The 26,710-nt window shown below is 43.4% G+C and overlaps 1 protein-coding gene across 1 annotated transcript in view; it reads left to right on the forward strand.

Moving 5' to 3' along the window:
• The window catches only part of MYRIP (myosin VIIA and Rab interacting protein), a 1,796,584-nt gene that overhangs the window by 1,741,554 nt on the left and 28,320 nt on the right, over positions 1-26,710 (forward strand). The window contains exon 16 of the mRNA XM_078663521.1: positions 1,847-1,965. Coding sequence (XP_078519647.1) covers positions 1,847-1,965 — 119 coding nt within the window. The remainder of the gene's footprint in view (positions 1-1,846; positions 1,966-26,710) is intronic.

A 26,710-nucleotide genomic window follows, 5' to 3' on the forward strand; every position in this document is an offset into this window, starting at 1 on the left:
GATCTCCATTAGACCCCTGTCCTCCAAAAATTGCTCATCATGTTACAGAAATCCTAAGTACTTAACTAACTACACTTTTGAATGTAATAATCAACATTGGTTACTTTCCTACCTTTAACTAAAAATAACGGTCTTGATCCACAAGAGCCCAGTAGTTATAGGCCCTTCTCTAGGTTACCTTTTCCACCTCAGCTACTGGAGAAAGCTTTGAATATGGAACTTATGTAATTCATTGTCACTGATGGCTTGCTGGACTCCACTCAACATGGTTTCAGAAATGCACATAATAAGGAGACAATGTTGGTATCAGCTTGGAAGAGCTGAGATCAGTTTTAGTTGGAGGCAGCAAGGGCGCATTTATCCTATGGGATCTCTCAGCGGCCATTGATACGGTCAATCATTTAATTCTGATTGACCGGTTAGCTGAGTTAGGAATAAGCGGCCTTGCCCGTAGTCTGAGAAAATCCTTTCTATCAGAGAGAGTGCAGCACGTTGTATTAGGAGAGTTCTGATCAGTTTTGCCTGCCATATGGGATGCCTCAGGGCTCCTCACAAAGCCCTACTCTTTTCAATCTTTACGTCACCCCACTGGCTAGGCTGATCAAATCATTTAGGTTCTTAGTGGTCTCTTATGCCAATGATACCCTAATAGTGGTGTTGACAGCTAGCAATCCCAAAGACACAGCCTCAAAATTCAACCCTTGTATGTCTCAAATGTGTAGCTGAATGAAGTTAAACTGTCTAAATCTTAACTCCGGGAAAATAGAGGTCCTTCTCCTGGGCACAGATACTTCCTTTTGGTCACCAACCTGGTGGCCACAGGAAAAGGGGGCACTTTCCTCACCAGTCTGGAAAGTAAAGAACCTGGGGTTTCTCTTTTGCAAAAATCTAAACTATGAAGATCAGGTTAATGCCCTTGCGTCATCTGTATTTGTCACTTTAAAAATAATCAGGAAATGTTGCCCCTTTTAGCCCACAGACCTTCAGAAAACAGTGGTTACCTCACTTGTCCTATCCGAACTGGACCATTGGAATGCTCTATTTAATAGTGTCCAGAACAGATTCCTTCATAAACTTCAGATGCTACAGAATGCAGTGGTTCAACTATTATCAGGAATCTCAAAATATCAGTGTGTATTTCAGGCCCCGATTAAGCTACACTGTCCAGTGGAAAATAGGATAGAATTTAAGGCGCTCTGCTTAATCTTTAAGGCATTGCGTAACAGTGAGGTTAGCTATGGTTAAATTAGAAGACCAGACCTTATCTAAAGTATGATCTGTGGTTGTGATCTCAGTCAATCTATGAGAGTAGTTTGTTTCCCTGAGAGGACTCACAACTAAAACGCTCTACTGGCCATTTTTACACACCGTTTTTAATTTCTTATTGATGAGGTTCTGCACTCTTCGAATAAAAAAGAATTAACGCTGGAACTTCTGTCGCTTCTGTTTGCATTGTGAGGTATTGTAACCAGGAAGGTTTGTATGCAAGAGACTTTCATGCAGATGGAAAATACATGCAGCAACCACTGGGAGAGAAATCACAGGACAAGTAGGAATGAGGTCATGCTTCAGTTACCAACCGGTTGCTTTTTGCATGTTTAAACAGATCTTTTTAAAACATAGAAACTGGAATTAAACAACCTATTGAACCCATTAGTGAATTTTGCCAGATTGTCCTAATATGCACACTAACATGGATGATCTTTTTGTTCACTTTCCCCACCATTTTGTAGAAGTTGTTGTGGATTGTAGAGGGTGGGCTTTATTACTCATTATTGATATATGTTGTGGTTGATACATGCACGTAATACATTGATACAAATCCATGCAACCTTTTTTGTCACAGGTGAAAAAGCAGAAAATTCAGCAATTACAACTTTAAAAACGTTCAACAGAAATTTTATGCTACAAGGATCTCTGACACAAAGATCTAGAGAAAGGAAAAACACTGCCAAGGACTTGATGGTAAGAACGTTGTCTTCAGTAGCAGCAAAGCATAAAATAGAAATGAAAACCTTAATTAAGCCACAGTTCACATTGATTTGGAAGCAATTTTACTCAGTTTATGTCAACATAAAAACCTTTGAAATTCAATGAAAAAACTTTATTTGAAATTAGATTAAAAGTGTGAAATCCTTTCAATTACCTTTTCACCACACCTTGCTCATTGTCACACATATCAAATAGGATGCCACAAATGGCATCATAGAGGACATCTAAAATGACAACAAACATTCCTGCTTCATCTGTATTGCTTAAAGCCCAGATTGAATCAAAAAGTGATTACTGGCCCAGATATATTTTTATACATTTATTAAATTCTTATAATCTTTATCAAGTTTCAAGATAAAGTGCATCAGTACATTCTATTACAAAAACGTAGTTAATTTGTCATATATCTCTTATACAAGCAACAAAACAATTAAACCTAATGCCTAGTCATTGCAAACCCCACTTAAACTCCTTCCCCTTTCATACACACCATTCACACAAACTCATACAGACACACAGCAATCATCCACATTGTCCCCAGGATATCCTTATTGACCCAACAAAAGAGAACATGTTTTTTTCTTCCACAATTGTTGCATCACGTGACTAATACATAACTGACACTAATAAATGAATAAAAAAAATGCAGCTGCATCAGTAATAATGTTTTAATTAATTCTGGCCTTGAAGCAATACTGTTTAAGCATGAATGTTTGTCGTCATTTCAAGTGTAATTTGTCGCTTTTTCCAAACCTAACAAACAATATTGAGGGTGCCCTTGGTGCTATGTTTCATCATAGAAGGCATCAGCAAAGTAATAAACAGACCCAAAGTAGTACAGCTTTGATGATAACTCCATTAGTGATTAAAAAAACAAATAAACACCCAATCAGATGGCAACTTTGATTTATATTATTATTCACTGCCATTACAACTTTACATGTTAGGCTGTTTTTTGGAATTTCTCAAAAATCTCGACGGGTTTACACAAAACAAACAGACTGCAGTCATTCACCCTACATCCAGCACTGTGTGTGCCTTACCAAAACCTCTGTACATGTGTGAATTTGTTTGTGAAAGTGTAGAAACCCCCCTATAATTTTCCTCACTTTATCAGACTCAGCAAATCTATCCAAGACCAAAATTGTGTGCATATATACATCCTGGGATAGTTTTGAGTACATTTGGATAAAAGGCCAAAGATAAAACCATTCAAAAAACAAATGGCTTAATCCGTAAATAAACAGTTACCGTTGCTGCCTACAAAGATTATATGCTAATCTATTTTACGAAAAATACTTTACACTCAAGGCTGGTCGCAGAATAGTCTAAAGATATTGCTAGATGTGCAGACAAGCGTTAGGCAACATTAATCAGTGCCACATGTTCATGATAATCACCGACTTTGAAATGTACTCCCATTTGGATTGACACATGCAGATTTCTCAAATGTGACCATCATACAAATCTGGGATGGACTGGTTCCATGATGGCCTAGTCTAGAAAATACTTGTTGTCAGAACTTTTATAATGAGGTTCAGGTTTCCTGTTGTGATGATGTGTGTGATTTAGGTCGACATGAGAGGGAAATTCTGTATGATGCATATCTGCAATTCTATGAAATGAACTGCGTCCTTCATTTGATTTAACAAGTCATGAATGACTGCCAAGAGAAGCTATTGGGAATATCGGTAAAAGGAATGCGAGAGAAACAGACTCCTACTCTGATTAGGTAAATTAAATGTAGGTCAGATGGCGTTTTTGCAATAAGCAGTGCAGTAGTATTTTATAAGGCAATTAGCAGTTAAGTCAATGTTCTACCTACAAAAGTTTGTGGAATAGTGCTCTTGAAACTAACCAATAAAAAGATCTGTGGTCATCATGGAAAATCGATTTCAATGAATGTTTATTTTGGTATCAATCAAAATCTATACAACTGCAAAATAAATATACATATAGAATCCACGTATCACCATCTAATATTAAAGGCACCCTTATGAACTTCTGAAAATACCACTGTGTATTAACATGTAATTATTTTTCACATTGGGAAATGAATATTTAAAGTTCCCACACTCCAAGACAAACCCAGAAAAATACGTTTGTTTTTTTAACAGTTCACTGGGTAGAGACACTCGAGTTTCCCTCCCTTGGGGCTAGATGTAGGTGGGCTAATACCGGTCGGTAACGTCCGGAATTTGGTAAATTTCCCGTTACCGACTGGTATTTAGCCCTTTGAGATGTAGGAGGCTGGATATAAGGATTCGGTAATTTACCGATTGGTTATTTTAAGGAATCGGTAAAATACCGATTCCTTAATTTAAGGAATCGGTAAATTACCGAATGCTTAAATCCTATGTAGGGAGCACTCAAGTGAGTGCATTGTTGGTTTAAGGATTCGTTATTTACCACCAACTACAAGTTGGTGGTTAATACCAAATACCTTTTAAAAAGCAATTGTGTGCTTTTTTAGAAGTGCCATATGGCAGACATACATGCCCTCAGGGCATGTATGTGCGCCACATGTGCACACATGCACGATGCAGGGGTGCAACAGGGTGTCAATGTTACACCCTGCCACCCTTGAATATGCTCCCCCTATTACCGATTCGGTATTTACCGAATCGGTAATAGTGAATGGCTTCCCATTCATTCCTATGGGCCAACAGGCCCATAGGAATGAATGGGAAGGTATTCCTTATTACCGATTCGGTAAATACCGAATCGGTAATAATGAATATTACCAAATCGGTAAAATTGACCGATTGTTTACCTACATTCTATTTACCGATTCTTAAATACCGAATCGGTAAAATTCAGTATTTAGGAATCGGTAAATAGAAATTACCTACATCTAGCCCTTGATTTCTTGTGGGTGAGATGAACGGTTTAACCAATTGACCACGGAGGCTCTATTTTTTTCTCGAATTCAGTTGTCTTTCTTCTGTTCTATCTGTATGTGCATGTTTTGAGAAGTTTCAATGTATGTGTATTGTGTGGCTCTGTGTGTGTCTTCGTGCATGTCCTCTGCTTGTATATTTGAAACTCATTGTACTGGTTTGGGCATTTGTGCGCAGAGTCGTGCACATGGTGCACTGTACTCCCGACTAACCTTGTACATGTCCTCTGTGTTCATGGCACAAGAGCCATACATGGCCTTGAGCTTTATCTTTTACCTCTTTCTACTATTTTACTAATGTGTCCTTTATGAAATACAATTTAAAATCTGGTTCTCCTGTTTCATCATGCAATTTCCTATCTGTCCCACATAGTCTCACATTTTACCCTTTCTTTGTCAGCTTTTTCATTTTTTAAAGCAAACACTTTTATATATAGTTTCCTTTGCCTTTTGGTTCTGTCTCACATATTGGAATGCTGTAAAGCCCATTAAATAAAAAGAAGTTCTAATTATGTTCCCGGTCCTTCGCTCTGCCATTCGATAGTACACCATCTAGTTGTAGGGATACACTTCCATGACAAATGCAGCCTCCAATACTGTGGCATTCTCTTCGGCATCAGTAAAACATGAACATCACTTGCTACATATTTGTAAATGTTAGGACCTACCACCTATCACATAATAATTTGCCAACTTTTGTCATTTTGCCACGAAGTTAGTAAGTAATCTTCCAGATCTATTACCTTGAAAACTCAGTTTTGCTTTATTGTTTGATACTTGCAAACTGAGTAATGATTATACTAATGTGAGTTTTTGTTAATGTACTTTATATTTATTGTTAACACAAGAAATAATTTTGAAATTTCCTTCTCCATTTCAGACATTTTTTAGTTAAGTATTTTTTTTCATGAGCTATGATAAAATTGCAGCTCTTCTAAAGGTAGCTTTAATAGCATCCTATCTAATTAGGTTGGAGGTATCAGCTTCATTGTTGAAGTCACAATATTGTATGATTGACTTCAAAACTTTATATCATCATCATTAAGAATAAGGGGCTGATTAGGATGGCGGGGAGACCGCCACCGACAGGCAGCTTTTCCACCCACCAAATTATGATGCCGGGCGGTGTGCAGGCGGGCGGAAAACCTGACTGCCACGCACCATATGGGCTCCTTGAGCCCGCAGGTGTGGCGGAGGGTCTCCCAATCCCTAAAATAATGGCAGTGCCTACCAGGCACCACCTTAGGGATTTTCATGCTCCCTCTCCACCAGCCTTTCCATGCTGGGTCACCCGCCATTAAAAGGCTGGTGGGGATGGACATTGGGAGCCGGTAGCATACCCTCTTCAACCTTGGCCCTTTTCTTTGGGTTTTGGGGGTATGGTGCCCACCCTTCATATCCCTGTACAAAATGATAGGCACCACATGGTGCCTATCATGTAGTACAGGGATATGTAAAACATCCCTGTACAACATTGCGGCGGGTGCTGCAGCCAGCAGCACCCACCGCAATGTTAAAAGTGGGTGATGGGACCGCCACGGTGGCAGTCGCATCCTAATTCTTATTGTGGGACTGCCCCTTTGTTGGCGGCCGGTTCCAAATAGGAGACGATGGGGGACGGAATAAAGTCGGTCCGCCATTGTAATCAGGCCCTTAAATCTGTGCTAATTTTCCAACGAGGTGTAGGTACTGATTATTTATCAAATTTAAGTGAAAAATAAATGATGGCCAGATCTGAAATATCAATAGGATGTTCTTAGGTTGAGATATTAGGAAACAAATGTCTGGAACACAGTAAATAATCAATGTTTTAGTGGGGGGATTGAGAAACTAGTAACTCTTTCTAAGTAGGATAATGAAGTCTCCATATATCGAACAGGTTAGGGTTTGCAATGTGTCTATAGATTGTGAACATTACCTTTGCTTCCATCTGTCCAGACATTAATTTATCCATACACCTATCCCTCCATGGTGTTATGTGGGAATCTAGGACCCTAGTGTAATTTTCCCGATTCATGCCCATATATAGGTATAATTCACCCAGTCCTTATATAGGCATAGGAAACATTGCCTTATTTAGTCTTAGCCTGTGCAGCCCGAATACGGCATGGCTACTTTCTCTAAACTCCGAGAATCCACAACGATTTCTTGGAAAAAACAGCCTTCAGCAGTTAGGGACTTCCCCCTGCTTGAATACTAATTCATCCAAGAACTCCTGGAGTTTTCAAGGAATTGAGGCACTAGTGACGATATTATGTCCAATCTTATGTCAAACTCGGCACCTTCAAAGTATAAATGTACCTACATTTGCCCAGTCAAACACACGGTGGTTTAGGAGCAGATTGACTAACTACTTGCCCGATGCCCTGCTGCTGCAAGTGCTGCAGGAAGCCGACCCTCCAACTGACGCACTGAGAAGACGCTGTCTTTTCTCTTTCCGAGGAATTCAGCTCCGGTGTTTCCAGGCTACCCTTGCGGGTTGCTGGGAGATCGAGTCCTGAGAGAGAGATACAAGACCTCTATCATTCAAAAACCAAGGTACGGAGCTGATTAGACCCGTAGAGAATTCTTTGAACAGATTCCTGGCAGAAAATTACTAGAGTTAAGCTACACCACACTTACTCTTCCCTCGTACTAGACTTAGGTTAGGTACACCGGGGTAGGCGTATTTTAGAAGCACCAGTTGAGTACTTTTAGCCACTATTTTTATCACTGTATGTATTTTATGCATTTTATGTATTCAATGTTTATGGCTTAGAAACCATATCATGCTCTTACAGTACTATTTTATAATACTATTCCTATTCTATGCATTGTACTTCTTAACTAGCATTTCAATTGTAGCAGTGCATTTCTTAGGCTTAAGAAATAAGACTGTTCAATAAATACTTTTATTGAAAACGCCTGTCTCTCTATTTCTAAGCAACTCTGGTGAAACGAAGCATGCACATCTGACTGTGTGAAATAGCCGTCTATTCTATTCGAGAAAGTTTCTAGTGACCTCTGAGCTAGCTGCCACTCACAATTAAGTCTAATATATTCGGCAGAGACCTAGTCGACATAAGTCCTACTTCTAAGCTGCAGGATATATTATTACAATGCGCAGAGCCTATTGGGAATATAGGAACTACACTACAATGGATTTACCTGTTTATGCTTCTTTTCTGTCTAACTGTATGTGTGTGGAGGATGGGATCTGTGTTGTGGTTTGTTTGCATTGGTCATATATACTTAAGGAAGTGTGAGGTTTATTTAGAGGAATACAGTATATCCCACTTACAACAACTCTTCAATATATATCAAGCACTACATTCCTTAGCAGCAAACCTTTTATGGGATTACCATTGGAGTATGCTATTTAATCAGATAATGAACGCTCATCAACCTCTGTGACGTGCGTTATCGTAGGGTCCACCATTTAGTACTGGAAGACATTCATGCTCACAATTGGGCTCTGTTTGTTGTCTCAGTAAGTTGGGGTAAAGCCAGACTGGGTTAGGAGTTCCTACTTTTTGGGCACGTTTATCCTTTGTGTCTGTGTTGGACATATTACAAAACTGTGTATGTGTTGGCCTTAGTTGTATGTTTATTACTACCTTTGTATCACACGATGAAGAACCCTGAGGGGCTATGGTATTGGATACCTTTGTCCTTGTAAAAACTTTTCAGCGCACAATTATAATCTAGCTTTCATCTTGTGCTTTTGTCGGTTCAAAAGGTCCCACTCAGACACCAGACTGTTGGGGAAACAAGCCCTACTGTATGATTGGTGTGATCTACAAAGGATATGCAGAACGCGGCTGTTTACAACAGCCTTTTTAAGGAGTCCAATTTTTAAGTTGGTGAAAAAAGGATCTTCGCTTTACTAACTCGATTTTGCATAGTTACTAACATTCGGCTATGATGGTTGGTATTCTGTTGCTAGTGAAGAAAGTGATGTATACAAAGCACCCTCCACACTGTGATGCATGCTTGGATTTTGGATTCACATGCATAATTTCTGTGGAAAAGACTTGTTACCCACGGTGATAAGTACTCTTAGTGGCACACCCTTGGATTTTATATTTTACACTTGACAGCGGTCTCCTTGTTTTCATATGCAGTGGATCTGGTTTCAGATTTACTGGATCCTTTCAATTGGGAATGGGAAAGTCACCTTTTCTATATCTGGCCTTCTCTTAATTGACCTCCAAGTCATCCTTCTGAATAATCTACAAAATGCCTAAACTAGTCTACAACTTAATGGTCCATCCATCCTTACAAATGATAATTTCCGGAGGAGCCAAGCCGGCGACCGCAATGGCTGCCTAGTCCCTCGGCTCCGATCACCATCTCCTCCCGAGACCACATCCTGCATGAACTACCGCAGCAAGACGGAGCGCACGGGGACATGAATGCGTCTGATGACCGAGGGTGAAGTCCCGAGGTTCGTGCCTGCTTGTGGAGGCGAGATATGGTCGGCGACGTTTGCGGCCCGCAGCGGCCCTGAGACCGGGGACTCGGCCATACTGTGAAGCTGGTCCCTGAGTGAACAACAGCGGCCGCCGGTGGCCTGGAGGGACCGGTAAACTCCGAGGTGGCGTGTGGCGGCGGTTCTTCTGGCGGGCCCATATTGGCAGACTGTGGGCGCGTGGGAGAGCCGGGACCATCACTCTGCCTCTGTGTAGGTAGATGGTGCGACACGATTTTCACTTGTTCTCCGCCGAGAAGTGTTTTTCTACTCGTCCCGCTTCTGGCGGGAGGCTCCCGAATTTCCTGCGAGCCGCCGCTCAGCTGAACTGACTCCAGCGGTGCCTTTTACTTGATCTCGGTGGCCCTGCCGGCGGAATTACACTGCTCGCTGCCTTGCTGCCTGTGCCACGGCCCCGCTCCGGACCTGCTTTGCCCCGTGCTGCTATGGAGAAGGGGAACATGGTACACGGGGGGCACGGAACTGATTTGCACCTTGGCGATCTGATGGCCTCCCTAGCTGCCCTCCGTGACACCTTGGTACAGGGCGCCCGACTACTGGGGGGCAAGTTGGATAAGGTAACCCTCGCGGTGGAGCGAATGAGATCGGCTGACCCGTTAATGCATGGCGGGACGCCGTCTTCAGCGCCCAGATGCTTCAAGATGGCGCTCATTACTTCAGCTGGAGGGTCCGCAACACTGTGCCTCGCGACATTCCATGATTGTACTATTGGATGCACTGGACAGTCTGGAGGCGCTAGACTAGATCTGACTGATGGACTCTTTTCCTACGACCTGTTGCTGGCGATCCTGGTGCTGCTCCTGCTGTGTTTGGACATTGAAATGTTGTTCTCCTGTGTTACCTCGTTGCATGAAGTGTGGAAGGTCTGTTCCCATGCCAGGTCTTGCCCGTCGCACTTGCTGGAGTTTGGTGATGTTGCTGGATCTGGTGATATACGTAAGACTGGACAAGGATAAATGACTCTCCTTCGGGTCCTCGTCTTTTGTGCTGGGGGCTGTGGGGGTTGCGCGACACGTCGCCTTATATAATGCTGCGCTGGGTTGATTTTGTCCCTTGCGACTTGTTTAATTTGGTCTGACTCTTGCTGCTTTAGTTCACATCCTGTGCAGATACAACGATTATGTGAGGGAGAGGCCGAGGGACTGCTGTAGATTTGCTCTCCATTTTTGTTTATGGCTTATGTTGCAAGGGGTGCTGCTTTCATAACGTTGTTACCACAGTGGGTATTGCTGCTTTGGGGAGCGGAATGTACTGTTTTTTAGTCAATCCTGTTTCATGCTTACTACTGCTTACGCTCCGCTCGCAATAGTCCCGACTGTTCATACCTTGCTCGATGATGACCCCTTGTACTTATAGGTTTTGATTGCCGGCGGGGGGCACTGGGTGCCCGGGAGCGGGTCTGTTTCTCTCCTCCTCCACTCTTTATGCTTTTCCCTACTTTGGGGCAGTTCCGGGGCGACAGGCACGCTGTTAGTGGGTTAGACCGTAGCCATTACAGGGGTGCAGGGTGGAGGGTGTGGGGGGGTTTGTTATTTTAGTTTGTTTTGTTCTATGGTCCCTATCGCTCTTTTCCGGCTTTGGGAGGGTTCTTCCTCTTTAATAGGGTTGGCTGTCTCTGGGTCTCGCACCTTTTTTTTTTTTTTTTCTTTCTTTCCTGCGTCTCAACTAGCCTTTGTTTCCTGTTTTTGGGGGTGGGCTCTCTAGGATCATATTTGGAATTGTTGCTTTCTGAAATGCTGCTTATTGTCCAGTCTTATCGCTGCGGCTGCTTATTGTATAGTTGCTGTATTCATAGCCTATCTCCGATTGTAAATGGGGTGCGTCCCCCTTGTTTCTTTTGTGTCCCTTTATGTAAGGTGTGCAGTCCTGGTTGTTGCAGCCCCCTCTCTTCTTCTAAATTTAAAAATGAAAACCTCATATCCTGTGTTGCGCACCCCGCAGTCACGTCTGGTGTACTTTGTAATATCCTGATTATAGATTGGCCTACGGTTCTTCTGTTTCTATTGACTGTCTTTGCGACCGGCCATGATGGTTGTGGGCTTGCGCATGTATCTCCTATTTTTCTCAATAAAGGTTTAAAAAAAAAAAAAAAATGATAATTTCCCCCATTTGTGACATCAGCTAGATAAACAGTAAATTGCTGCACAACAAGTTTTTTTTTCTTACATGGAGTGAAAAGTTGCCTGATGAGCTCTGGTAGAGGAAATTAGAGATGCAGGATTCAACTCTGGTACATTTTCCTAGTCATTCCTACATTATCATGAATAAAACCACTTATGGCTGTCTGGGACTGCGTCAATTGTTTGCAGCAGTACTTCATATGTTTTTTTCTGATAAAGGTATTATTTTAGTAGATTTTGGCAAAAAGGCTTTAGAAAAATTATAAATAATGTAAGTCAATCTGTTATGCGAAACCATGTTAAAATACCACTAAATGCAACGAAATTGGCCTCAAAATAACTGGTGTACAGATTATGAGAATAAATTATACGATTTTACAGCTTGAGGTAGTGAGGAATATTCATAATATTACTTGCATTAACATTTTTACATGACATTGTTATTTTAGATGTAAACCTTCTCTAGTTGACAGAGTTTCTAAATAGTAAATAATATCCACTAGCAATGGTCTGCAGTTTTTGGGGGAATGGAAAAGACCCACCTTTGTTGGGGCTGTGGAAACAAAGCAGAGGTCTGCAAATAAGACACATTTTGCTTGTGGAATCAATATCTGGTAGAGGTGGCTCCAAGGGAACACTTGGTTCAAATGAAACAACAGATAGGCAGATTTTAAATATTTTTTAGGCACAGAATTTGGGGATCTGGCGGAATGCCTTGATGAAAAAAATGTTTTTCACTTTAAAAGGACTGCAATAATTTTGAAAGAAGCCTTTGCCTATGAATGCCTATGAATGCCAACCTCTTAAATTAGGTTGTTTGGCTTATTAATTTAGGAAATAGATTGTAACTTAGGAAAGATCTGTCTAAAAAAACATTTGCCCCTTTTGGGTGGCGTATAGCAAAGTCCATACATGAAATACATACCGAGCACCAAGAAGGCATGCAGAGCAGCGGCATAGAAAGGGGGTGTGGTGGGTCTGGTTTGCCCCGGGTGTCATCACTGAGGGGGGTGACAAAATGGCAAAAATATGTACATATTGAAACTTTTTAATTCAGTCAACAAATGCAACGAAACGCAGCTGAACTCGACGCGGGTGGGGGCTGACAAGAAATTTTCCGCACTGGGTACCACCTTACCTTGCTACGCCACTGATGCAGAGAATGATAAATGCTGCTGCCACCAATCAGTGGAGAATGGACAAGCTCAGACTGCAGGTTTAGAGCAAGGCAACAAAGCACTGACATGAGTCTGTCATCATAGCAGTTTACACCCTTTTCAATCCAAAGGAAGAAGAGATCATGTCTGTTCTGGACCTAACTGGAGCCTCTGAACAAGCAGGAGAGTGGAGACTGAATGCAGACGAGTCCTATGACACATGCTTACCACACACTGTCACAGTCGCATGTTCAGTCATGCCAGTACAAGTGTAAGTTTGCACTCCCTGGCATCATACTCACAATTACCGATGAAATACTATAAACCATCCAGGCTGCCTATGACAAAGAGAGTGGTGGGGAGAAGGTCCCTGAACAAAAGCAGAGCAGCAATCCAACCACAAGCCTTCCACCCCCAATCCATAACAAGAACAATGCCCATTACTGTTGGCTATACAGCTCCTCCATCTTCATCTACGTAGGGACTGGTGAAGGAGAGGCCGAGGAGCAGTGCATGTCTGAGAAAGAGGCTTGTTCAAAGACACCAATGGATAATACTTATGAGGGGGAAGCACAGCTCATTGATTGTCAGAAAACTGTTCTGACCCCCAGAAAAGGACCATCTTTTCATCGGAAAATGTACCTACTGCTAAGCCCAGCTGGGCACCCAACCAGCAGGTTAGTAAACTATTGTTGAGAACATATACCAATAGTTCTGGGATACACAACTGTTAGTCAATATACTGGGTCAAATTGACAAGGAGTTATGGTAGGAAGGAAAAGCAGCGGGCAGGAGCCAAAGTAGGGGCATGCAAAGGACTCCCAGCCACCGCACATACTTTAATCTGTCTTAATTCGCACCAGATAGATAATAGACTAAAATATTAGTATGGCCACCTGAAAATCGTCTCCTCCTCTTGCAGGTGGAGCAAAAAACATCAATACTCTACGAAGTCCATCACATTTCTCAAGTCATCTTAACATTGGTGACCCAGGGCAAGTGTCATTCTGCTCAATGTGGACTGGCACATGCCACGTGTGTGCTTGCTGCACAAACACACTGAAGACTGAGTTAAATACCGACCTTTTCCCATTCAGAAAAAGTTAGTTTAAAAGACTAGAGCTTCAACTACAGCGCACATCAGTCCACTCTTAATAATGCCCCAACATCACTAGACTAACACAAGAAAATAGTCCCTCCCCATCTATAAAGCCCATTGAAAACCAAAAAAAAATAAGAAGACTAGAAACTGCAAAACACTTGCTAAAAATGATGGTAGACTTGTTAAAAACATGTTGCAATCAGAATATGTTTGTTCAAGTAAAGTGTCAGAGTCAAGTATGGTTAGAAGTGCTAAATTAAAACAGGATTGCAGGTTAAGTGCTTTACGATTTGAAGTGTTGGTTTCCTTCACGTAATGCTATTATATAAAATCAGATCTACAATTATGCAAATGTGTATTAGCCATTGTGCAACCTGGCTGAAAGTAAACAAAATCAAGAGAGCTATGAGGTGGTCAACGCTGGCTGCGTCATAACGTTTAAAAAAACAAAAAACATTTAGGTATGTTGTACATCAATTGCTGAGCAACATGCTGACAGTTGTTTTTTTAAAAAGCACACTAACACGGAGTGCTGCTGCAACACAGCACTTTAAAAAAAATAACTTTCAGACATTTTGCACAACAGCTGCAGTGTAACATGGCAGAAATAAAAAAAATTAAAAAACGATATGGGCGGTGAACATTCTATTCTGTAAAACAGCAGATTTATACATTGTGCAGGGAGCCTCCAGTGTTCAGAATAGTTTATTATATTTTTAGTTAACAGATAGACAATACTAAAAATATTACAATAAAATACCCTATAAGAAGATATGACAATTATCAACATCAAAAAAGTTATAACAGGTATAATATAATATAATATTACAAAAAAAAGTTAAAAGGGGAAGGAACAATTATACAATTACTATTGATAATTGTATGATAGAACTACTAATAATAGAAACTGCAAAAATATCGATAAAAATGTAACATATAGAAAAATACATTTTAAGAAGATAAATAGTTATCAATAGGTTTCCAGAATAAATAAAAATAATTACAATTTTGAATAACACCATTCAAGGATAAATGAGCTCCTCTTCTAGTAAAAATGACCCATGACCACCAAACATGATCAGATAATAATGAGACATCTTTCCAACATGAGGAAATGGATTTTAAAGCTGCTGATAATAAGAAATTAAAAAGTTTACCTTCAATTAATGAAGTCAATTAATGTATGAGAAAGAACGACAGATTTACAAATGAGCATGTTAAATGATAAATCATCATGAATACTAAATATTTTTTATAACATCCCAAACTTCAGTCCAAAATTTAAAAATCGAAGGACATTCAAAAAGCATATGCTTTAATGAACCAGTATGTGAATTACAATGGCAACAATTTGAAGTCAGAAGGAGTTTGGCACTAAACAATTTCAGTGGGCACCATAAACAATTATATAAAATATGTGATTTTGTCTGATAAAGCGAAACAGGTAATCATCCTGAAATACTCTTAAGCCAAATAGTTTTCCAAGTTTCGTAGGATAACGATAAAGAAAGCTCATTATTCCAAAATGTTACAAGCGTGTTACTATTGTCACCTTTAAATTTAATCATTTTTATATAGAATTAAAACAGCATGAGGCTGAGTAGAAAGAGCTTGGATATAACTTGATAAATCAGATTTAGCACTACAAGGTCTAAAAATAGGAAATGAATCTAAAATAGAATTGCATAAAAGTTCATATTTAAGTAAATCAGAGGAAGGTAAATTAAATCTTTCCTTTAGAACATCAAAAGAGATACAAGCATTATTATAATAAATATCTTAGAGACAAAAGATACCAACCTTAAACCATGAGTGCCAATATCTAAAATTTTTAGTAAGTTTTATATTTTAATTAAACCATAACGACATATCTTCAGTAATGGCCATAGGTGATTGAAAAATTAAATCAAAATCATGTAATATTAATTTAGTGGATTACAAAATAACAGATTTATGAAAAATAAGGATTTATGGGACACTAGCAGCCCATCCCGACGTTGTCCGGGCATGAAACCAGAATGTCTTCAATGGTTCGGGTAGGTAATAATACTGTATTTCAAAACCTTAACACGCTTTAGCCGCGAACGTGTTTTTATTTTAAAACCTTAACACGTTCCAGCCGCGAACGTGTTTGTCTGCTGTAGCCGACGCCACTGCAATATGTACCTTAACACGCTCCAGCCGCGACCATGTTTGCCCGCTGTAGCCAACACCACTGCAATATGTGAACTGTGTCCGCTCCAGCCGCGAACGTTTTTTTCCGCTCCAGCCGACGCGTGTGTGTTCGCTCCATCCCGAACGTGTTTGTCCGCTCCAGCCTATGCCACTGAGACGCACAACATCGCGTCAACGTCCAACGCCCACAACAAGGCTGAAGGACTCGCCCACTTGTATTGGAACGCTAGTCCCACACAGAACGCTTCTTGCAAGCGGTATAATCCCGCAGTCTTTTGACGACAGCACAACGCACACACCCACAACGGACTACTTTGCACAAAACGTTCTTTTCCCCTTCTAATGCATATTTTGGGCTGCTGTATAGCCTATGTCCATCTGCTGATACTGTCGTTTGCAATGCTGTATTGGGTGTTCCGATTGGCGCTGTGGTTCCGGAGTTTACCCGCCTCAAAGGTTTAGGCTCTCTCTTTATTATATTAGTATAGATAGTCAACAAAGAAGGTAGGGGAAAGGGATCTATTAAACTCTTTTCAATTGAAAGCCATGTAGGAGGATTAATCAAATGAGAATGATTAAACCAAAGAGAACTTTGTTTTAATATGAAAGCTTTGTGGTAATAAAAAAAATCTGGTATATCAAAACCTCCATTACATTTAGGTAATTTAAATCGTTTATAAGTAATACGAGGTGTTTTATTGGTCCCACAAAATTTAGTAAGAAGCCGATCTATATCTTTATAAAACTTCATAGAAATTTGGGTAGGGATCATGTTAAGGGAGTAAAAAATTTTTTTCGGTGCTATAGTCATTTTTATGGATTCCATTCTCCCCCACCACGAAAGATGAAGAGGAGACCATTTAGATATTTTATCCTTAATATCACTTAAAATAGACTCTCAATTTAATGAAATTGTAGTTTTCAAAGAAGATGAAAACAAAATGCCTAGGTATTTAATTTTTTCTATTTGCCAAAATATATCTTTCATGGGTAACATATCTGGGCTACAGTGAATATTTATAAGAAATAATTCAGTTTTACTAGTATTTAACTTATACACAGAAAGTATGGACTAAGAGGAAATAATCTCAAATAAAGGAGGAAGTGAAGAAATAGGATTACTAATAAATAAAAACACTTCATCTGCATATGCTAACGCTTTAACAGTAACCTCCTTAATCTTAATACCATTAATATCATTACATTTCCTAATTGAAACAAGCAAAGGTTCAATTACAAGAAGAAATAGGAGCGGGGAGAGTGGGCAACCCTGTCTGGTACCTCTGAAAAGAGAAAACTGGTTAGAAGTTTGGCCATTAATAAATAAACAAGCTGTAGGGGTAGAATAAGGAGCAGATATCATACGAATAAATATATCACCAAAATTAAATGCAAATAAAGTATGAAATAAAAACTGCCAATGAACTTTATCAAAGGCTTTTTCAGCATCCAAAGATAACACTCCTGCTAGTAAAGGTAAATTGGTACCTTGTTCTATAACATGCAATAATGTTCTTGTATTATCAGCAGAATCTCTATTTTTCATAAACCCAGATTGGTGTGGATGAATGATAGAATCTAAAACAGAAGTTAACCTAGTTGCAAGTATTTTGGCATAGAGCTTACAATCTTGATTTATTAAGGAAATAGGACGGTAGTTTGAAACAAGTGTAGGGTCTTTATTAGGTGTAGGTAACACAACTATTAATGCTTCAGTAAAAGAACCTGAAGTAGTCCCTGTGGAGCACAAACAGGTAAGTAATTTAAATAAATGAGGAATAAGTTGTATTTGAAATTCCTCATAAAATTCTGCTGGAATGCCATCCTGTCCTGGAGATTTGTTTTGTGTAAGAGATTTAATAGCTAATCGAATTTCATCTTCAGTAATGGGCAGATCTAATTTATTTTTAGTTAAAGGGGACATGTTTGGTAATCCACATGTAGATAAAAAGGAATCAATTAAAGAAGAATCATCAAAATTAGGTTGGTTATATAAAGTAGTATAATAATTTAGAAATTCATTAACAATATCATTTTGTGATATGGCAATTTTCCCATTGGGACCATGAATCAAATTTATTTGGATTTATCTTTTTTAATATGTAGGTAATTCGCTAAAAGCCGTCCAGATCTGTTAGCATTAAAACAAAATTTGGCTTTAGATTTAGAGAGTTGAATACTAGCTCTTCTACTAAGAATGGAATTAAATTTATATCTAAGTTTTTGTACGAACAACTGACACGCTACTTCGAGGAGAACAACATCCTGGACCCTTCCCAGTCCGGATTCCACAGCAACCATAGCACCGAGACTGCCCTCATCGCCGCCACCGATGACATCAAGTCCCTGCTGGACAACGCAGAAACGATGGTCCTCATCCTCCTGGACCTGTCAGCCGTTTTCGACACGGTCTGCCACCACACTACGAACATGCCTCCACAACTCCGGGATCCAAGAGAAGGCCCTGGACTGGACCAGCTCCTTCCTCTCCGGCAGAACACAGATCGTCCACCTTCTCCCTTCCGCTCCGAAGCCACCGAGATCATCTGCGGCGTACCCCAGGGCTCATCCCTCAGCCCAACTCTGTTTAACATCTACATGGCACCGTTCGCCGACGTCACTCGTCGGCATGACCTCAACATAATCTTTTACGTGGATGACACCCAGCTGACCCTCTCCCTCACCTAGGACCTCCACACTGCCAAAATCAACCTTCATGAAGGAATGAAGGCCATCACTGAATGGATGAGGAACAGACGACTGAAGCTGAACTCGGACAAGATGGAGGTCCTCATGCTCGGATCCACCCCTTTGGCCTGGGACGACTCCTGGTGGCCGCCTGCACTGGGAACCGCTCCAACACTCACCGACCATGCACGCAACCTAGGGGTCATCCTTGACTCCACCCTCTCCATGACTTATCAGGTCAACGCCGTCTCCTCCTCCTGCTTCAACACCCTCTGCATGCTCCGCAGGATCTACAAGTGGATCCCCACTGAAAGGAAAAGAACGGTCACCCAGGCCCTCGTCAGCAGCTGTTGGACTACGGAAACGCCCTCTTTGCAGGAGCCTCGTCCAAACTTCTGAGACGGCTCCAAAGCATCCAAAACGCCTCTGCATGGCTGATCTTCGACATCCCTCGCCGCAGCCACATCACACCCCACCTGAGAGACCTGCACTGGCTCCCGATCAACCTGAGGATAACCTTCAAGCTCCTCACCCACACACACAAGGCACTCCACAACACCGGACCAATGTACCCCAACAGACAACTCAGCTTCTACACCCCCACCTGCCAGCTCCGCTCCGCCGACCTCGCCCTCGCCACAGTCCCCCGCTTCTGAAGAGCAACCTCCGGCGGCAGATCGTTCTCCCACCTCGCCAACAAGACCTGGAACACCCTCCCCATCCACCTACGGCAGACCCAAGACCTGCTGACCTTCAGAAAACTCCTCAAGACCTGGCTTTTCGAACAGAAGCAGCATGCCCCACGCTAGCGCCTTGAGACCCTCACGGGTGAGTAGTGCGCTTCACAAATGATATGATTGATTGATTGTAATTTCAACCTATACTGAGAATCATTAGAAGTAATAAACAACCTTTCAAATTTTGCAATTTGCTTTTCCAATTCTTTAATTCTTACATTATGTTCATGTGCCATGAGAGAAATGGAAGCACCTCTAATATAAGCTTTAAAAGCGTCCCATCTATTCACCAGGGATGTAGAACCTTCTGGGTTAAGATGAAAGTATTCCTGAATAGCATCCACAATGTTCTATTTATTTTATTCATTAAGAACAATATCCATATTCATTCTCCATCTGGATTGTGATTTAAAATTTAAATTAAATTGCAAAACAAAAGAAATTAAAACATGATCCGATATGTCATTATTACCAATGGTAGGAGTAATCACAGAATGAGTTAATTGTCTGGAGATTAGTAAATAATCAAGTCTCGAATGTGAAATATGTGGATTAGAGAAAAAGGTAAAAAAATAATCCGTAGGAAAATATAATCGCCAAATATCAATTAATTTTGGAGTATTAAGGAAAGCTTTAAAAGTAAAAAAAGCTTTGAGAGGACGGAATTTAACGATAGATGTTCTATTCAATAAAGGATGAGAAATAAAGTCTCGGGCAACTATAAGAGGAACGTTACCTAACTTGAGTACTTCAGTAGTCAAATTAGACCACAACAAAGTATCATCAGCAGTTGGACCATAAACATTAATTAAAAACATAACATAATCATACATTTTAATTTTACCTATGACATATCTACCTTCTGAATCAGACGAGTTACTTAAACGAAGACTTTTAGCAAACAGAACAGCTCACATAAAAGTGGCCATCTTGTTTTCGCACAAATGAGTCTCCAGTGTTCAAACTGGAACGTAAGATGCTTGAACACACATATTAAAAAAGATAACGTCCCTGATTGCCCTTGGTTTTATGTTCATGTTTGGCTTATCTCTCTTTGTCTATCTTTTTGACGGAAAATGTTACAAATTTCATTTTTACAGCAAATGTGCAAATAAGTATGAAAAATTAAATAAAACATTGCTTTTTTTGCACCTTTTTCATTGGTTTTGTGACATATCACCTACCTTAACTTTACTAGGTGTGAGGAAAAAACATGGAGACTTATTTAGAGTGTGGCAGATCAGGGCATCTGTCAAAAGTTGGGGGGGGGTGTTCCATCCACCGTTTATAGAGCATCATCTGTGCACTTTTAATAGAATGGCTATGATGCCTTTGACTTTTTGGCAGGTGTCCTGAATCCGTCCAACTTTACTAAAGCTGGCAATCATGTTTGCTTGACAGAACTCCCAGAACTCACACCTAATTGCCTTTCTTCATATATCATTACCTCAAATGTACTGTAGGCAACTGCCCTGGGTCAAAAGCATCTAGTGTCATGAGCTCCAATGAGATGCGGTGCCACACTCACTTCTCATCATCCCCTGTGAACAGTAGCTTTGACACCTGCACCCTTTGTATAAAAAGGAATCCTGGTTGTGGCAAAATGTTCCCAACAGGAGGTAGGGACCAGATGTGCCAGAGAAGTAGGGATTGCCTTTGATCTTTTGGAGAGGTGTGTCCTTGGATGGAGTTTGGGGAGACCTAGCTAATGGGTTTGGGACGGACATCTTGCTGGCTGCAGCATAAAGAACTGATAGATACCTTTTCCAGCAAATGAGTTTTCTGACACAGTAACAGGGTCACTCCACAGTACACTTTGCAAGCAAAACTGCAAAAGCTTTACTTTGATATGTATTGGTATGGACACAAATGGCAGCTGAATTCACCTTCTAGAACATTTGAGCATTCACTAGACTACAGAGCTGCCTGGAACTTGCTCTCTGCTTGAAGTGAAGCCACATTCTAAAAGACAACTGTAATAAGAGTTATCTCCTCTATATTGAATCTCTGGGAATGGAAGGATGCTCAAGGCGTTATTGAAGGTAGCCTCTTCCGAAGGAAAAAAGAGGATCGGGTCCTATTCACTAAAGTATTTTAGCTTGTTGGAATCGTTCTTTTGGAGTGTGACTGTAGAAGGCCCAGGAGACAGAGCAAGCTGCATCAACTTGGAAGAGGACCACAAGACATATGACAACTGAACATATCTTCCAATGCCAGCCCTTGTGAAACCTTTTTCTTGAGTCTGGGCAGTAGGGTAGGTCATGTGGATGGAGGAAATTGGAAATGCAGTAAAAACTAAAAAACACATGAACCATTTGCAACTGGACTTTTTGCTTTGGTTTGAAGTTATGAGAGCCACTGCTTCTGGGAATCGTGACAGGTATTTGAAATACTAGTTCTAAAGTGCTGAATATTTCTTTCATGAAGCATTTTTAATCATACATTGCCACTAGCGAATACAAATATTTTTAAAGGACTCAAACTGTCAGAAGGGGGTTATTAATGAGTGGTAGGGTAACCCATTCCAATTTAATAATTCACAATCTGGTGAGGACAAAACACAGTTCAGAGAGAATCACTACTCATGCAGGTATGGCAAATGCAGCTGACAATACCCAGAGAATTCTGTGGTAAGTTAAAGAAGTGGAAACAATTTTAAAGCAAGGAACAAAACATAATAAAATTCCTAAGCCAATTAATAAAAATAGAAAACATTTAATTAGCAAAAAGTAGCCAAGATTATTTAATTTGGATAAGAGGAACCAGAGATATGTTTGAGTTTTAAGGCAAAAAATGCCAAGAGAAAATAAAGTTGAGGTCTGTTAAACCAGAGGGTCCTCCTGGTCAAAGATTTTACCTTTGGATATTCAGTGGGATAAGGTCCAACTCTGACTGCCAGAAGACTCCCTCAGAGTCAAATACAATGTCATCAAACTCTGCTTCAGCCACTGGTTTTGGTGCCAAAAGCTTGCAGGGGAATAAAGCTGGAATGTGTAACCACTGAGGTCCCTTTAGGGGTCAGATACATTGACTGACATGCCTGGGTCCAAGGTTTTAAACTTCACTGTGGGAAGGAGCAGCCCCCTGGGTTTAGGGGAGTGCTCCACCCACCCCTGGGCACAACAGTGTTTCTGCCCCCCCAGAGGTGGGCCGGATAGGTAGGGTTTATCCCCAATCTGCGCCCAAAGGGACAGAAAGCCCACTAGACATCCGGGAATTGGAGGTCATTTTGCACTAGGGTCAAATAAGCTTGTAGATCCTCCTGGGGGCACATCATTCTATAGTCCACAACAGATGGCTTTAATTTTCTCCTCCTGCCTTTTACTCAAGGCCTTATTCTGAGCACTTGGCAAGCATTCTGCAAGAATCTGGTTTGTTGAAGAGATCCGCAAATCCCCTCTCCTCACTGCATGACTTTACATATCTTAACCACGGAATCTCCAGGACATTATCTAAGGTTAAACTATCCATAAGGATCAGCTTATTTAGACTCATTTCCTCTTGCAACCATGTAGAGTGCCACAACAGAATAGGTGACCGCTCAGCCCTCCACAGGGCTTGGTCGCCCCACTCACTGCTGCCGCTCCTGCCTGCCTTTGCCGCCTCCTGCCTGCAGATTCCTTCGCTCGCTGCCCGCTGCTCCTGGGAATTTCCCGCTGCTACTGGGAATTTCCCGCTGCCCGCTGCTTCTTGGAATTTCCCGCCACTGCCTCCCTGTGGCCCCGCCCCCCTGTGATTCCATTTGCCGCCCCGCTCCCACCACCCAGCTGCTCCTCCCTCCCGGCTCCTTACTTATGACGCCCCCAGAGCGACCGCGCCGCGGACGCGCGCAGCGGGAGCGCCGATTGAGCGCCAAAGGTAAGCCCGTCTGCGCCCGTCCGTGCCTGGCCCGCGCCCAGCGCCAGGACCCCTGGCCCTCCCCGCCGAGACAAGACGACCCGACTGACCTACGACGCCGCCACTCTCAACGCACTCAATGCCGGCCGGACCCACGCCTGCTGCCGAGCCACCCCGAGACGCACCCACGGACCATTCACCTGCTGCACCTGCAAGTTCACCTGTCTCCGAACCTGCCCCGCACCCGCCAAGACAAACACCAGCAGCAACCACCTCAAGTGCATCCTGATCAACACCCGCTCCGTCCACAGACACGCCGTGGAACTCTGGAACCTCCTCGACGCTACATCACCGGACGTCGCCTTCCTCACGGAAACCTGGATGAACGCCTCCTCTGCACCCGACATCGCCATCGCCATCCCGGGCGGGTACAAGATCATCAGGAGGGACCGCATCAATCAGACCGGAGGTGGCATCGCCATCGTCCACAGGAACACCATCCGCATCACAACCGACGCCAACGACTCCTTCGCCGCAGCCGAACATCTCCACTTCCAGATTCACACCGACTCTAAGACGACCCTCAGAGGCACCCTCGTCTACAGACCCCCGGGACCACGCACACAATTCAGCGAAGACATCACAGACTTCATCAGCCCGCACGCCCTCCCCTCCACTGACTACATCCTCCTCGGGGACCTCAACTTCCACCTGGAGAACAACAAGGACCGCAACACCACCGCCCTGCTGGAAAACCTCGCCAACCTCGGACTCAAGCAACTGGTCAACACCCCAACCCACTACGCCGGCCACACGCTTGATCCCGTCTTCTCTTCCAGCAAGTACATCACCTTCAGCCACGCCACCGGACTCCACTGGACCGACCACAGCTGCGTCCACTTCAGCTTCAAAAGATCCACGACCCACCACCACCCGCAACAGGTACCTCACAGGAATTGGAGCAAGATCACCGCAGACCAGCTCACCACCTCCCTCAGCCAAAGCCCACCCGCCAACACAACGGACCCCAACGAAGCAGCCCGCAACTTCACACAGTGGCTGACCGCCTGTGCCGACGACCTCGCGCCACTAAAGAACCCTCCCAGCAGATCCAGAAGCAAGAAGGCATCCTGGTTCACCGACGACCTCAAGGACTCCAAGAAGACCTGCCGCACCCTCGAGAAAGCCCGGCTCCTCGACCGGACCACCGACAACATGACCGCCCTCAAACACGCTACCCGCAAGCACCACCAGCTCTTCCACACCACCAAGAAGAAATCCCTGAAGGAACGACTGGACAACAACGCCCACGACAGCAAAGAGCTCTTCACTATCGTCAAGGAGTTCTCCAACCCCAGCACCGGCACCAACGACATCACTCCGTCACAAGACCTCTGCGACTCCCTCGCCTCGTTCTTCCACCGCAAGATCGCCGACATCCACAACAGCTTCGGCGCCCCACGCACCCAACCGTCGAACCAACGCCCCCCACCGCCACCCTTCGCACCTGGACCACGGTGACCACCGAAGACACAGCCCGCACGATGAACACCATCCACTCCGGATCACCGACCGACCACTGCCCACACCACGTCTTCAACAAGGCCGACTCCACCATCGCACCCCAACTCCGGAACATCATCAACGCCTCCTTCAACACCGCCACCTTCCCGGAGAGCTGGAAGCACGCCGAGATCAGCGCCCTCCTGAAGAAACCTACAGCGGACCCCACCGATCTCAAAAACTTCCGCCCCATCTCGCTCCTCCCTTTTCCTGCTAAAGTCATCGAGAAGATCGTCAACAGACAGCTGACCGCCTTCCTCGAGACGAACGGATCCCTCGACCCCTCGCAGTCCGGCTTCAGAGCCAACCACAGCACCGAAACCGCCCTCATCGCAGCCACCGACGACATCCGGACCCTGCTCGACAAGGGGGAAACAGTGGCCCTCATCCTCCTGGACCTCTCCGCTGCGTTCGACACGGTCTGCCACCGCACCCTAGTCCAGCGCCTCAGCAACATCGGTATCCAAGAGAAGGCACTGGAGTGGATCATCTCGTTCCTCGCCGGAAGAACACAAAGAGTCCCCTTCCCCCCGTTTCGCTCCGAGGCCACCGAAGTCATCTGCGGCGTCCCGCAAGGATCTTCACTCAGCCCCACCCTCTTCAACATCTACATGAAACCTCTCGCAGCCATCGCACGCCAGCACAACCTCAGCATCATCTCTTACGCCAACGACACCCAGCTGATCCTCTCCCTCACTAGAGACCCCGACACCACCAGAACCTGCCTACACGAAGGGATGAAAGACGTCGCCGAGTGGATGAAGGACAGCCGCCTGAAACTGAACTCGGACAAGACGGTAGTCCTCATCCTGGGATCTTCGCCCTCCGCCTGGGACGACTCCTGGTGGCCCCCAGCCCTGGGCACCGCACCCAAGCCAACCGACCATGCACGCAACCTGGGCTTCATCCTGGACCCCTCCCTCTCGATGACCAGACAAGTCAACGCCGTCTCCTCATCGTGCTTCAACACCCTGGGTATGCTTCGCAAGATCTTCCGCTGGATCCCGACCGAGACCAGGAAGACTGTCACCCAGGCACTCGTCACCAGCCGACTGGACTACGGAAACGCCCTCTACGCCGGAACCACAGCCAAGCTACAGAAAAGACTCCAGCGCATCCAGAACGCCTCCGCCCGACTCATCCTGGATGTCCCCCGACGCAGCCACATCTCCAGCCACATGAGGAACCTGCACTGGCTCCCCGTCGACAAGAGGATCACGTTCCGGCTCCTCACCCACTCACACAAATCTCTCCACAACCTGGGCCCCAAGTACCTCAACGACCGCCTGACCTTCTACACGCCCACCCGCCAGCTACGGTCCACCAGCCTCGCCCTCGCAGCCGTACCACGCATCCGAAGAGCCACCGCCGGAGGAAGATCCTTCTCTTACCTGGCTGCCAAGACTTGGAACTCCCTCCCCATCCACCTTTGGCTGACCCAGGACCATCTCGCCTTCAGGAAACAACTCAAGACCTGGCTGTTCGAGCAGTAGCATACCCCTCCCCCCACGCGCCTTGAGACCCTCCCGGGTGAGTAGTGCGCTATACAAATGGCATGATTGATTGATTGATTGATCTTAATCCTATCTGTTATATATGGGACCCCCATTTCAGAATGCGAAATGAAGTTTGAGCATCTTCAGGTAAGAGCTAAAAGGTTTTTAAAAAAATGACACCCTTTGAATGCTCTGTGTATTGGTTATTCCTCATACCCTAGCACCATATGATGCCACCGACACACTTTTACTCCCATATGAGGAGGAGTTCACTGATCGCCTTAGTACCCAGTTTCTTTTATAAAGGAATGCACACCATTGGTAGATTTTTCCATCATGGCACACCTATTCGCGATCATGGGGATACAAGAATGATTACTATCAAAAAGGTTCCACAGGGTGGAAACCGTTGGGGTTTCACTTCATTTGAGCCCTTCAGTATAGAAGCTGGGGTTTTTCTTGGGTTTGACCCT

This window comes from Lissotriton helveticus, chromosome 10 (genome assembly GCF_964261635.1).
Source record: "Lissotriton helveticus chromosome 10, aLisHel1.1, whole genome shotgun sequence".
NCBI lineage: Eukaryota > Metazoa > Chordata > Amphibia > Caudata > Salamandridae > Lissotriton > Lissotriton helveticus.